The following is a 15,061-nucleotide window of genomic DNA, read 5'->3' on the forward strand; positions in this document are numbered from 1 at the left end:
CTGATTGTGCTGCATCGTAATTGGGTTTGAATTTGACTGTAACTGGACCTGAATGCTGCTGTACTCCATTGCTGGATTCTACTGGACCCAGTTTAATAAACATAAATTTGAACAAGAAGACGCTTCATTCGACATTTATTGGTGCCGTTTGTCTGGTAAAGTGTCTTCAGATGAGATTTGACGTAAATATGTCCTGAATAAATAAAACAAATTGAACTTAGTTGAATTAAGTTTGGTTCCTAAGTCTGGTTGATAGATGGCTGCTGCAGACATTATTGAGATAATACTGGCGCACTCTTGTAAAAGGATGAGTTCATTTTTCATTAAAAAGTTCATTTACAAGCAGGGAGTTCTCAGTTTATTGCCTTTTGTGTCCATGGTGGACAGAGAATCTCCGCTAGGCCTTCTGTAAACACTGAACTCCTCAGAGGGAATCTGTGTAAAACTCTTTGTTTAGCAGACAGAACACAGAAGATCAGCTTTTATTCCTTCCTGAGGAGCTATTTTAGCCCAGCGTGAGACCTGGCTGGAGTCTAAACAGGCCAGTCCGTCCTCTCCGCTCAGACACAACAAGCCGTCTGAACATGCTGGCTTCATAGCAACTCCACCATCCATGGCAACCGGCAGCCCGGCCTGTCTGTGAGAGCGTGCTGTGCTTCATATCCAACCAATGTCCTCGCCTTGTATGTTACATTAACTGCGGTCATTTATGGAGATTAATATTCATCAACATGAGGCTGCCCTCCTCCTCATTTTCAGGCAGTCTGTTTCACATTCACAAGGCCACCACACTGTGCACCAATCATATTCTTCTGTTTCCATACTGACTCCAAAATATCCAGCAACTAGTTCACATTTAGATCCTCTTAAGAGGCAGCATCATGTTTTATCCAGGCACATTGTTTTATAGCACAATCAAAGAACTATGCTGACTTCCATTGCTATAAAAATGATATATGTATCAAATTTGACTTAAAAGACATTTGACTTTGGAATTTAACAACTTCAAATTGGGCTTCTGTCTCTTTAAAAACTCCTGCTCTTTCTGAAACTCTGCCTTCACAACATGGCTCCTCTATTAATCCCTTAACTACGTTTTTACCAGCGTTTCACTGAGAAGTAGCTCCTATGGTGAGCTCAGCAGTTCCACCAGGAGTTTACTAATTACTGCTGACTAGTCTAAAGGAGCTGAGTATTGGAGTCATGGAGGGAGGCGGGGCTAGGTCCACCCTGACGTTTTGCACAGCTAAATGGTCGCCACCAGAGATCAAAGGATTTCTCAAACATACAGGAAAGAATCGAGGCAACACTCCAGGTATGTGTTTGATGAGGGAATAACAGCATAACATGATCTGGAGCACAAAAATGTTAATTTCTCATAATGCCTCTTCAATATTTATTTTATTTTCAGCAGCATTCTGGAGAGCTTTTTTTTATGATTATCACCATTCTGATCAAGAGCGCCACAAAGCCTCCAGTCACCACCCTGACAGCCCCCCTCCCTCCCCCCGACCCCTCCACTGATTCAAAGGATGCCCTCAGAGGACTCCATGGAGCCGCTCGGCTTATACGACAAACCACAGCTGCAGCAAAGACGCATTCCTCCTATACGCTGCAGCGAACCGTTTTAATTAAATTGCTTCATGAGACACAAAGACAAACTAAATTGTTACAAGAAGTGAGGGAACTGGTGTATTTTGTTTTTTTGGGGGGGGTCGAGGGGGACGCCGTGTGGGGGCAGAATTATGACAGTGGGGGAGGGGCATGCGGTCACGTTGGTGAGGAAACAACAGGAAACTGTGAGATAAATTGCAAAGTACATTCCATGTGTGCTGAGTGAGTGAAGAGATTTAGAGCAGGGGGGATTCTGGAGCTGCAGCCGGATCTTTGCGCGTGCTGCAGAGTGGGGTGTTGCGCGTGCTGCAGAGTGGGGTGCTGGTTCACTGTGGGCTCTGGGGAATACGGAAAGGCGGAATTTTTTTAAAAAATTATTATTTTTCCTTTATCCGCTCCACTGTACCTTATGCATCTATGTCCCTCATTGTTGGATGAATGAAAACACTTGCATCTGGCAGTCAGTTGACCAGTAGAGCAGCAACAGTTTGAGGAGGGGCCAATTTCCAAAAACAAAAAACAAAAAAAACTTTTATGTAAAAGTAAAGCAGTTTTAGGTAAACAAAGCAGCATAATTGATCCTTTTTTTTTCTTAATCAAAGGTGAGTGAGAGGTTAGGGTTTGCTACTTTCACTAACTCTTTATCAGAATGTGAAATGAAGTGAAGTTGGGAGGAGTGAGGTGTTCTGATTTGTTGTTTAATCTGACATTCCTCCTGGGAGTTGAATGGCAGCACAGATCTGCTCAGTGTCAGTCGCCGTTCCAGATGGAAGCCTGCAACAGGATGTTGACACTGTATACACTGACATGTTGTCCACCCACATTCAGGATCAGATGTGCTTTTCTCGCAAAAAAAGGTCAAAATAGAAACACAAAAGAAAAGTTGCCTTTTGCTGTCTTGTTTTATCGGGCCGTTTATGCCACATCGTGACCCGGGAATCTGGATATTGGATCTGGGAAGTGACATCTGAGCCAGTGTGACTGTGATCCAGATGCAGGTCAGAAACCTGCCTCCCCTGTTACCATAGGAACTGTAATCAGCATGTGTTTTTGGTCATCTTGTGCATTCAGCAGCACTTAAAATAACAGTTATATTTTTTCATTGTCCTAAATGACATACATTTTTTTTCCAAATCTACTGGAGGAACTGAGAAACATTAAAAGCTTGTGGAATACGCTCGCTGAACTCTGACCCCCTCGAGGCGTCGTGAATCAGTTCTTCATCTCAGGTGATCTGATCAGTCAAAGACCTGACCGGTCAGCGGTCCCAGAGTTTAGCCAAGACCGACGAAATGGATGGGACAAGATGACAGATCACAAGCTGCACTGTGGAAGCGCCAGGTGAAGAGAAGATCCCCACCTGACAAAAGGCTCCCGGTGGCAGGATGGGGGCAGGGTGAGGGGACCTGAATCTGAAACACTGCCTTGCTCCGGGAGCTCTGGGAGGGGATTAGGGGTTTAATGAGAGACGGCGGCCGTCACAAGAGAGCTCATGTGAGGAGTGTGTTAACATAGAGCTAGAAAAGCTCCTTGGACTTACAACTCCAGATATAAAAAGGACAATCTTTCCCAGGCGCCAGAACTTTTCTTATTTGGAAGAAACTGAGTTTTTGTGCAATTAGCAGGTTCACATTGTAATTCCAATTTGCGCAACTTCTGTAGTTTTTACAACCGTTTAGTGAGAGGGACTGTTTATTTATTTATATTTTCCCAGTAAGTTCGCTGTGATCACCTGTCTGGACATCTTCACCAGCCTGCAGGAGGTTCATCAGATACAGCTGAGCTCTGCTGTTAACTGACTGCAGCGTCTCAAAGCGTCCAGGCGGTCAGACAGAAACTGTAACCAGGCAGCTGCTGGGACTGAGCGACTGCACTTGCTTTCAGACAGGCTGCGAGGAAAAGGAGAGCGAGAGAGGCAGGGAGGGAGGGAAGCGGCGCACACACACACACACACACGCACACACACACACACACACACATCTCAGCACTGATTCATGAGTTGGCTGCAGTCTGCTCAGCCTACCTGTTGGTCTGACGTCGGGCCCCGGCTGATCGTGGACCTGATCGCGGAGTTTGGGGCTTAAAACCGACTGAACCCGGAGCGGATGAGGAACCTAAACATGTTTCTACGGTTATTAGTTTGGACTGCTCTGGCCGCGTACCGCGGGGCGCCGACCTGCGACGGATTTAACGTGGATGTGAAGTTTCCTGTGGTCAAACAGGGGAAAACCGCCGGCAGCTTGTTTGGGTTCTCGGTGGCTCTGCACAGACAGACCAAGGGCTCCGACAGATATCTGTGAGTCGCTCGTGTTTCACCCGATTGTACCAGCAGGTTTGTCAGCAGGGATCCGGTGTTTCAGCCATTACCTGGCCGAGGCGGCGCACACTCACCTGCGGACAAGCCGAGCCTCTGCGCGGTGTCCAGATGCGATCAGCTGGTCCCGCCTGGTCCCTGGGGGCCACTTCACTCCACTTCTCAAAACCAGAGCAGATGGAGAAAGGTGGCTTCGTTTTTTTCTTTCGTCCAGGTCGGAAATTGTCAAGAGGGACGTGTAGAACCAGGGCCGGCCCAAGAGCGTACGAGGCCCTGAGCAGAGTTTAACGTGGGGGCCCCTTTTTTTGTTTCTTTTGCTTCAGACAGATTTTAACTCCTTGTGCAGAAAATGTGATGCAATTTTAGACACAGGCAAGAAGAAAAGAAAAAAAAACTTCACTATAACAAAGTAACTAATTATTCAGTAATCTAACAATTACTGAATATTGATTAATATGTTTGAGTTAAAGGAAAATATTTTTTCATGGCTAATATTTAAACAGCCTATAAAAATATACTTCATATTGTCCCATGATGCCATTAAGTTCCTTTACTGTAAGTGTCCTTTCACCATGACCAGCAAGTCCATTAAACTCAGCTTAGTTTGGTTTTTATTAATATGGCAGCAATTCAGATCAAATGTTGTCTCAAAGCACATTTTCAACAAAAAAAAAAATCCCATCTGATTAATATGCAGAAATATAGTCAGTTCAGCCTGATCAGATAGAGATTCAAAGTCAGTTATGCACATTTGAATTTGATTCTAAATAGAATAAATAAATATGTCCCATTAATCGCACCATATGTACATGATGTGCAGTGACCATTAAGAACATATAGACATGTTGCAAGATGACGGCACATCAAGATCCTGCAAAAAGCTGGATGATGGCTGTCAATACCTGTCAAGTCATCAATATAACTCTCTAGATCTTAAATCTACACATAATGCACAGAAAATAAAGGGACAATGTATGTTTGTACTAATTGTCAAAATTACGTCAACTAGACAGGTTCAAGAAAAGTTTTAATTCATAAAAAGTAGCAAGGGAAGTAGGTCAGTAGTGCTAGCTTGACTTTAACAACCTTAGCATGTAGACGTGCTGCAGGATTACTGCGTTTCAGTTCCGGCAAAAACTCAAAGGGGAACGTTCACGCTGACTCTCTGACACAACAACAGTAGGAGTTTAAATGAGATTATCTGTTTCAATCGTCGTGGTAACAGGTCTGTGTGTAGAGTAGCTGACACAGAAAGTGAGAAAAGATAAAAAGTGGTTTTGAGTTGTTCCTCTGAGGTTTTTCTGTTATTTTCTGTTTGCTCTGATGCGCAAACACTAAATGAATAACAGCTAAACCTCCGGGGTTCACTCTGCTAACTGAAATGCTCCAGCGCTGCTGTGGACGCCAATTAAAACAATCCTCCTTTTGCCCTCTAACTTCAGGCATGTGCATGTAATTTCCACACGTAAACAATAACATGCAACATACATATTTACAAAATGCTCTGGAACAAAAGGAGAGTGTCATTTCGCTTTGCAGTGGAACGTCACAGAACTAATGACTTTCACTGGAAGCAGGTCAGGAACAGGATGAGACACGTTTTGCTCTGGCTGACACAGGGCGGGCTTCAGCAAGTTGTCAAAATAAAATGTGTCTCCTAAGGCTATGTGCAACTCGGCTTTACATGAGCAGGACTCTCCCTGCTGCCTTTAAGTTGCAACAATTTAATTCACATGTTGCATCCAGCATTTCCAACAAAACAGCTGTTTAGAAGTAGTTGCCAATCAGTGAAATATTGCTAATGTTTTGAAAATATTTGCCATTTTAAGGGCTTTTTTCACTTTTACACTTTGAAATGAAAAATGATTGCAGTACAGTATACACTGTATGTTGCACAGTGTAGCATAGACGAGAATATCCTGGACAGTGAGTGTGTGTAACAACAAGCTCTCTCAAACTTTCTCCAGATGAATGAAATTCTTTTCAACTCCGCAGTCGTCTGGTTTTGGATTTCATTCGGCCAATCACAGCGGCCTATCCATCCTTGATCACAGAGCATCTCCATAAACTTCTCTTATCTGCGCTGCAGTTCTGCTTTGATACAGGAAGAGACTTGTTGACCTCTTCCTCTGTGTGGTGAGCAACCATGCAGAGCTCACCGCTCGCTGGTTTAATTTCTGCAGCGTGCCAGACCGAATATGTACCAAAAACATTGGTTCTGTTAGCGGGTCGGGTCGACGTGCTGTCCCAGCTCCACGCCTCAGGGGTCGTTGCCATGCAAGGTCGCCCTACATGGAGGAGAGAGTGTGGGGGCAAAATAAAATGTAAAATAGTTGGAAATGAATGCAGGTAAAGATCAAGAGTTATGTTGCAGTCTTTGGGATGCCTGAAGATGGTATTGCAATTGTAGTATTGGTTCAGTAAAGGATTTTGTCTTGTGTTTCTCTTTGCTGTGTGTTGGAAGCCAGGCGGCTGAGTTAAAAAATTATTTCACGCAGCTGCTATTTGCTATTTATAGAGCATTATTATTATTGTTTTTTTTTTACAGAACTTAATTTACTTTAGCAATAAATTCCCACTTTCTGTTCATGAGAGAGATTTGTGCACTCTGCATGTCTTGTGGTGGTTTATCATTTTTATCTCCAACACCTACATTTTCCTCCCTTCTCCCTTGTAAGCTGAGGTTTTGTACAAACTGTATAAATCTGTAAAGACACATAACAAAGTGCTGATGGAGTGTCTGGCTCTTGATGTTGTTCTTGCGTCGCTGCTTCAAAGAGTCGTTGCTGTCTGCTTCAGAGTTATTTGATGAAGGCAATAGGCTAAGAATACTGATTTGTGCAATAGTTTCAAACCACCTCAATTTCATAGCATCTGGTTAGTCAAAGTCATTTGTAATCATTCAATTTTTTACACATTTGCTGTTTGGTGTCTACACCTGACCAGTGCAGCATACTGCAGAGTGTGTGGCTAAAAATAAGTAAATGGGATGACTAGACAAGACCTTTTTGTCCCGTGTGTTGGGTTTGTCCCTCTTGGTGGTGGACGCTTTCGCCTGTAGTTGATTGAACCCACAACGGTAGAGAAAGCATCTGAAAGTCAGTAACATCAGACAGAGACACACATGGTCAGGTATAGAACCAAACCGATGTCTTTTTTTTTTAGTTTATTACTGTATCATTTTTCAGTTGGTGTTACAACATAAAAATGAAGGCGTCTGTGTCTTCTTAACTGAGGGCTGTTGTCAAAGTCAGGTCTAATTTAAAAGGTTTTACGCCAATGGCTGATATGTCAGCATCTATGCACCAAAACTTTGGAACAAACTTCCAGAAAACTGTAAAACAGCGGAAACCCTGACTTCCTTCAAATCTCAAGTAAAAACACACCTGTTTAGAGTTGCATTTGAAATGTAATATGTATGGATTTGATTTTGTGGATATGTATGTAATTTTTTTTTTTTTTTTTTTTTTTTTTCCTGTTGTGGGCAACGGGGCCCGGCGAATACCCGTGGTTAAACGGACGGCGGAGTCCGGCGGTAACAGGCGCTTAAATTCCGTGTCAAAGGGAAGGGGAAGAAAGGGAAAGAACAGGGAAAGTGGAAAAAAGGGAGAAAGAGAAGAAAAAGAAAAAGGGAAAAAAAAAAAAAAAAAAAAAAAAAACCTTGGTATTTTATTCTATGTTGCATGCCTTCGTGTTTGTGTTTATGATGTAAAGCACTTTGAAATGCCTTGTAGCTGAAATGTGCTATACAAATAAAATTTGATTGATTGATTGATTGATATGTCAACTAATAAGTTGAGTTTAGAATCTTATAAAGCTCACACAAAGTGCTTAATGTATATTAATTATTGATTAGGATTCATTGAAAGTATCAGGCGAAAGTCGGGCTGCTTAGAAAGGACATCAAGGATGACTCAAGACTTTGCTACGGAATATAAACTAGTCGCAACAAATCATGGGTGTCATGGGTGCTTTTCCACACGAGTCAGAAAGACAAGTATGATAATGATCATGAAAGTGTAGATTGAAAGTGTCCGTCCCTAAATGCAGTCGTAAAGTTCTCTTTATCCTGTTCAAACCAAATATTCCAGATTCCTGATTCCTGGTGCAGCTGACAGGAAGAGTGGGAGTTTGGGGTCCAATAGGAAGCTGGCAATACTTCTGGGAGTCAATGTTGAAGATACCTGAGGCCATTTTGCAGTGGCGTGTCTATCTTCACTCTCTCTCTGTTGTTGGATCTCTGTTTCTTTTTGTTTTGGTTGTCCTCAGATGAGGAGGGGAGGAGGGCCTGGGCAGTCAGCTGGCCACCTATTGGCTCTTCCATTTCTTTGACCCTGTGGTATGCTTGGAATGTATTAGTTTTCTGTGCAAAGTCACAACCTGCCAGGTTTCAGGTTGAGGCAAGCTGCAAGTGAAAATGATGATGTCGGAGCATAAAAGCAACAGCAAACAAAAAAAAAACACACGAAAGGGACTAAGAGTTGAAGAGTCCCTGCATTTTCTAAGAGTTGAGGCAAATGGTTCATCAGACCGATGAGTCGATGAATATTTAATTGGAGCTAAAATGCGTTTGATTTTTCTGCATGGTGTCTGTGTGACTGCCTGAGGCCATAAAAACCAGACGTTTATCTCGTCGGGGTCTTCCCCTCAGCGCTGTGAGGTGCAAATTAAACTGGTATGTTCCAGCATACACACTAATCTGATGTTCAGTCAGAACACGCAGAAGAAACAGGTTCTGTTTTTCTTTCATGCCACAGAGTTAGCCGGAATTAAAGAGGATGTCATGTCAGACTCATCAGTACTTCCTGTGTTGAAATGCAGCTACTGTAACAGACTCACTCTCTGCAACCAAAGTCACCTTTGCTCTGATAAAGACACATCATAATGCACCAGAAACTAGTGAGAGGCGGAAACACCGATCCTTCATTGTGCTTGAATAATGCTTGTTTGTTTGGCAGTAACAAGTTGGCAACTAAGTTTTACAGAGAAGTGCGAGTTTTGGATCAACCTTGTGATTTATGCGCTGATTAGGTCGTGACCTCCCTACGTCCGTTTCATAGGGGATCACTTTGGACAAACATTCTGTCATGTAGAGAAAACAATAACTGTACTCTCTGAAGACACAGCAAGATAATTATGCTGATTTTTGACCAGTTTTCCCTTCTGACATCACCATGGTTCTGAAGGTAATCTTAGGAGATATTCTTGCAGTATGTGGTGTGTTAAGGGTGATCTGATCCACTCGGAAAGACGTTGGAACCGATCCGGTCTAAAGTTGAGGATGTTCAACTTTAGATCGACATGCTGGATTTTTTGGGCCCGATCTCAATGCGTGGAGTGTTTCTTTAGGACAAACAAAAGCATAGACTGTTGAATGTGACTTTTAGCCAATCAGAAAGCGAGATGACAGAAACATGGAGGGGAATCCAAAATACACAGAAGACAAAACAACTGGCATTGGAGAAATTCTGGTGGACAATGGAAATGCTAGTTTTTATCGTCATGTGATTGATCTTTCAATTATAAAAACCAAACACATGTGATGCTAATAACTGCACCAACATACTGACCAATCCAGTGCTGCCAACTGACGTGACGCTAGACAGGATTGATTGCGCCCCCATGTGGAAGTAGAGCGACTCGCCGACCAGAAAGTGCAGTTATAAAGTGAAGGTCGTGTAGCTCACGGTGCCACCTCTGACATTTGGTGAGACATTTTTGCTTCATCAGCCAACATTAGGGCTAAAACTATTGAAAATGTTTCACATACCAGGTCCATTGTGTGTTAAGCCCAATGCTCTGATCTTAAATGATGAATCTTTAAAAAAATAAATGTGTTATGAGCTTGCAAGGGAACTTTGATTCAGAGACATTTTTTGTTTTGTTTTTTCTTTAATATCTCCTTAACTTTGTGATACATTTCTGGTCTTTTTGTTTGCTAAATAACAAGGCAATGAATTTTATGCTGTTTTTGACAGAAACCTTCATACAGACAAACATGTGGTGGTTTGTCTGTATGAACTGTTGTACTGAGCCATGAAGGAAGTTGATGACAGGTATTTGTCCATCTTTTACATGTCTCCAGACTCGGTTTGGATTTTGGAAATGATATAAACTCCATTCTGCCCTTTAAATGCTCTGGATAAATTGTGCCTTAAGAGTATGATCCCCAGTGACAATACTCAACCATTTTTTTCAATTACTTTCCACCAAATCTCTATGACCACAGAGCATTTGTGATGACAAACTCAGACAATTCTGTCAGGCTGCTGATTGGTCGGTTGCTGACAAACCCACTGGATTGATTAACAGATGGCATCATGTCAATAGCTTAAAGAAGGCACCTAATTAGTCAATAGAGTCTCTGTGTGGATTCAGATCTCTGTTCGCATCCTTCTTTGACGTGAAGGTCCCTGGAGTTCATTAGAGAACATTAGTGAATAAATGGCATCATGAATATTAAAGAACACCTGAAGCTGCCATCTGAAATGAAAAGACAGTGGCGCAACAGCAAACCAACCAAGATATGACCGTTCTCATGAAACTGCTCAGTGACACTGGAGGAACTGGAGAAACGTACCACTCAGGTGGAGAAACGGTCAACAGGACAACCAGTAGTCATTTACCACTGCATGGGTCAGTGGTAAAAAGAAAGCAACTGGTTGAACAAACTACAATGTATCCGAAACGCTCTACACACAGCAAACTTGTGAACTTTGACCTAGATGCAGAATGCAACATTTTGTGGAAAACTGATACTGAAATACTGAGTCTTAAGATGGATGGTGCTGTACATGTGTGCTGTTAGAAAAAGACTCCTTCCAGTGTCGGAACGATGCTGATAGATTTGCACGTGGCATTGATCCAACATTCCTCTGTGCACAGAGGCTGGTGCTCTTTGTCTGTGGAGTGTGTCTGTGGGAGAACGATGGAGCTGCCGCCATAAATCACCTTCAGATGCTTACGTTTTGTACTCTGAGAGCCAGCACTTTACATGACAGTAAGCCAGCACTTACTGATCTGCCACAGTGCAAAGGAAGCTTTGTGACGTATGGAGTTGTGTTAATGGCGCTTTGCAAAGTCCCAGTAACTGCCTTCATAGCTTGTAAATGGCAATTTATGAGATTGTGGTCTGTTTTAAGCAGGTTTAATAGGTCATTTATGGTATGTGTTCACTTTTTAAATGGCAAATTAGAAATGTTAAAAAATGTAAGTAATAAACAAATGGCTACCATGTCCGGCAGCCTGACTGACGTCTTGTAATGCAATGTTGAAAGCTTTGCAAGTCAGATTTCACACCTCCTGCTAATCTCTGCAGAGAAGATATTCAAAGGAGAGACTTTTATCGACCAAAGTTCCTGTTGTGAAGATTGATTCTGTCTTCTGGAACAGCAGCGTGGAGAAGCAGGTGCCCTGAGGGGCTAAAGATAGCTACGGCTACATGAAGCTTAAAAAAACAATATGCTTCAACAACTTCATTCTTCAACCTTGAGGGGAAATAATCCAGGCGTATGAGGTTACATCAGTGTGCACTCAGGTGAAGTGCACTCAAAATTGTGGTGCATCCAAAGAACATTAATGAATGCTTGTCTATTTAAAAATATCTATATTTATATGAATGACATGTCATGTAAAAATCTGTGAAAATGTGTTAAGGGTTCTCCAAATCGGCTGCCAGCAGCAGATATTTCACAGACATACCTGTGTTTTCCTTATTTTTATTAATATTCAGGGTCAGTTCAGGTTGCCCACTGCTGTGTCAGTGAAAGTTTTTAATCAGTCTCATGCCTTCTCCCCGCCTGAGGTCAAAATGTCAACGGTCACTGATACTCTGGGTCCCGTATGCACAATGTTAGCTAGCATGGAGGTCACAAAGCGACATGCGTTCATGAGGAGCCCAGCCACGTTTGTTTGTGTAAATGTGCATTCCAGTGTGCATGCATGCGTTTGCATGCAGTTCTCTATGTGACCTCGCTCAGGGTTTGTTTGTTTGTTTGTTTGTTTGTTTGTTTGTGTAAAATGCAGGGTGACGAGGAACTGGGAAGCATTAAGCGCCTTAATGCCAGAGACATTGTTGTTATCTGACCCAGAAGCTGCAGATTAAGGTGCAGTTCTCCATCTTTTGGTGCCTGAGATCTTTAGCAGCAAAAAATAAATAAAAAAACAGATCAGAAGATTTTTAATATCAATTTTGTGTTTAATTACTGATAATTGGCTACTTTCAGAGAACTTCAGGAAAGTGGTAGAAGTATCTGTTTCTGGTAATGTTCTTCACAGAGTCACATTGTGACTCTTAGAAGCTAATAGTGGATAGCTGTCTCTAACAAACATGGTTCACATAGCTTGTCGACTTTAGTTTTTAAACAGCCTTACCTTCAATAGAGATACGTAGCGATACTTTAGTTTTCTTGTAACGACTGCGTTGTTTGCAACCAGGAATATTCTCCAACAGAGGAGTTTGTCAGTTTTATGCTAGAGGAAAATGTAGTGGCCCTTTTTCAGCCAGCTGACAGGTAGACTCTGGTCACCATCCCATGGGATCTGCCAGGATCGTCTTCTTCATGGTGTTTTATCTATTAAATGTTCTGTCCTGCACCTCTAAATACATGCGAAAAACAATTTGAGAAAATACTAATACTAATATTTGTATCACAGTGTTGTTGGTAGAAACTGGTAGAATCTGAACACAGGTGGATGTGTTGCTGATGTTGGTAAAAATTGCCTCCCATGTTCCATTTCTCTGCCTGGGTCTGGATGTGTTCCCCTCCTGTTACTGTTTTACTAAAGGCAGATGGCGGGCTGAAGACAGGAAGTTTGTCCAGACGAAACAACCAGATCCAGAATCATGGACCAGTGATCGTTGATATTTCACCTTACCGTGATCAGTACACTGGTTCTGCGCTGTCCTCCTTTTCATTACTGATTGTGTCTCTTCATCCCTTTTGCATCAGATGTTAGAGGAACTGCTTGGCATCTCTCGTTGCTCATAAAAAAATACTGAGCATAACCAAATAAACCCAAATGAAGAACACCTTAGCATGTGTGTTGTACTTCCTGTTTTGAGTTCCACTTTTACCTTCGACTATCTTCAGCGTCCACCAGGACTATGAATCTGGTGAGAAACAATAAGTTAAGGGAGAGTTCATGTTAGGATCAATCAGACGCTGTATTCCCACTACCAAATCAGTCACAGTGAGGCCAACAGCAGCACATCTTGTTTTCTCTCTGGATCAGTCGTTACAACATGACGGTTGAATAAAGAGATCAAACTCAGTCCCTCTATTGTCCTCATACTTACTGTGATCTGCAAATTGAGTTACGGTGTTCAGCGTTTTCTCCATTCATTTGCTTAGTGGCTCTAAACAACAACGAATCAACAGAGTCCCGCCTGCTGGTTCTGAACGAGGCAGGCGGGCGATTGTTTTCCTACGCTTATTGATGGATCATCCCGTTTGTTCCCGTCTTCACATGTTTTCCTTTCTCATGAGTCACCAGACATGGGATGTGTGGTTTGATTTGACATTGATATGTGATCAAGATGTGTCAGCGCAAACCTGCAAAATCACACCAGCCTGGACGAGTCAAACTCTGAACGTTTGATTCATTTCTGCAACAATGAAAAGACCAGATGAAGAACGTCTGTCTCTCATTTTCCTGGAAGGTTCTTTGGATTTTACGGTTTTGGTCTCCATTACCGTAATCAGTTCCCATGAACTATGGTAAAGTCACATATCTTGCCTTCAGATCTTACTGTCTTGTCTGCGATGGATTGTGGTTTGGCTTGTAGAAACAGATTTCATTACGGCTCTCTCCCATCTTCCCTGCAGTGGGTCTAAATGCAGATGGAGAAATCCTCTCTATTGTTATACAACATGTTTAAGCAAAGAACAAGTTGTAGGTTTTGTCTGTGTTTATCACGAATCCTTGAGTGGAAGGCTGTTTTTTTTTTTTTTTCCCCGTTCTTGTTGTGTGCATCTTGCTTTGGGTGGAGAGTTGTACCGCGTAGCCTGGACCATCTCTGCGCTCCGGCGCTGCTCTGCAGGCCGAATTACAAAAATAAACTTGCTCAATGGAAAAACTTTTGAAAAACTCACATTGTTAAAATGTAGAGATTTTTTGGGAGGGGGAGGGGTACAGGTGGGCTGTTTCAAACATAGTGCATTTCACAAAACTACAATGGAAACCATTTTTTCGCATCATGGCGTGACACGTTTATGACCGACATTGCGTGAGCAAATTTATTCACGATTGTAATTGCATTTCTTATTATCGGCCATTGCCAAATTGTGTTTTTTCAACATCAGCAGAATATCTACAAAGTTTTGCACACATTTGTAATGGAAACATGTAGTGAAAACGGATCAGTGTGTTTTGGGGTTTTGCTGTATTTTGAGTCATCAGGATGACTCAAAATGTCCGACCCCTTTATTTACAGGGATTAGAGACCACTGCCTGGAAATAACTAAAATCCACAAATAACTTGGACTTCCTCTTAAAACAGTTAGAATTACCTATTTTAATAGAATACATCATAATATGCATTAATACACAGATTTGGAACCATGTTCCCATGTCTTCCTCATCTCTGGTCTTTGGCTCAGAGCTCCACAGAGCTCAATGATAGGAGACTTTTATAGATACTTGCTTGGATATGTGATGATTCTGAAGCACATTTTGTTTTGTCTGAGGAACATGATATTACAGGCTGCGTCCTGCTTGAGCTTCACCGTATCTAATCAGCTGAAGTGAACCAACTTTGCGTGTTTTCCTCTTTTGGTGGGAAACGATGGTTGTCAGGACATGATCCCCAAGGGATGTAAATGAGACTCCTCAGGTTTTGTTGTTTGTTGTTCTTTGCATTTTTTTTCTTGCCTTGATAAAATCCAGTAACTCAGTGAAAACGCACCTTTGTGTTTAGACCCACCGCGAGAAAGATTAGTTCAGATTAAAACGCAGTCGTGTGTTGAAACGGCTCAGTCAAATTCGGCGATACTTAAAACCCGACGTTTGCTGATACTTTTCATCCATTCTGATTGAACCTGTGCTGTTTTGCGAAGACAAATGATCAGCAATGTCGATCTTTAAGCTAATAGAAACATGCCCACTTTTTGGCAAAGTGAAACCATGACAGGA

General features: G+C 42.2%; 1 protein-coding gene across 2 annotated transcripts in view; it reads left to right on the top strand.

Annotated features, from left to right (window-relative positions):
- Window positions 1-3,630: 3,630 nt before the first annotated feature.
- Window positions 3,631-15,061, top strand: part of itga3b (integrin, alpha 3b) — a 33,875-nt gene continuing 22,444 nt past the window's right edge. For both annotated transcript variants that reach the window (XM_055021234.1, XM_055021235.1), the window contains exon 1: window positions 3,631-3,910. In XM_055021234.1, the coding sequence (XP_054877209.1) occupies window positions 3,720-3,910 (191 nt within the window). In that variant the 5' untranslated portion in view covers window positions 3,631-3,719. The remainder of the gene's footprint in view (window positions 3,911-15,061) is intronic.

This window comes from Poeciliopsis prolifica, unplaced genomic scaffold, assembly GCF_027474105.1.
Source record: "Poeciliopsis prolifica strain line A6 unplaced genomic scaffold, Auburn_PproV2 SCAFFOLD074, whole genome shotgun sequence".
In the NCBI taxonomy this organism is placed as follows: Eukaryota; Metazoa; Chordata; class Actinopteri; order Cyprinodontiformes; family Poeciliidae; genus Poeciliopsis; species Poeciliopsis prolifica.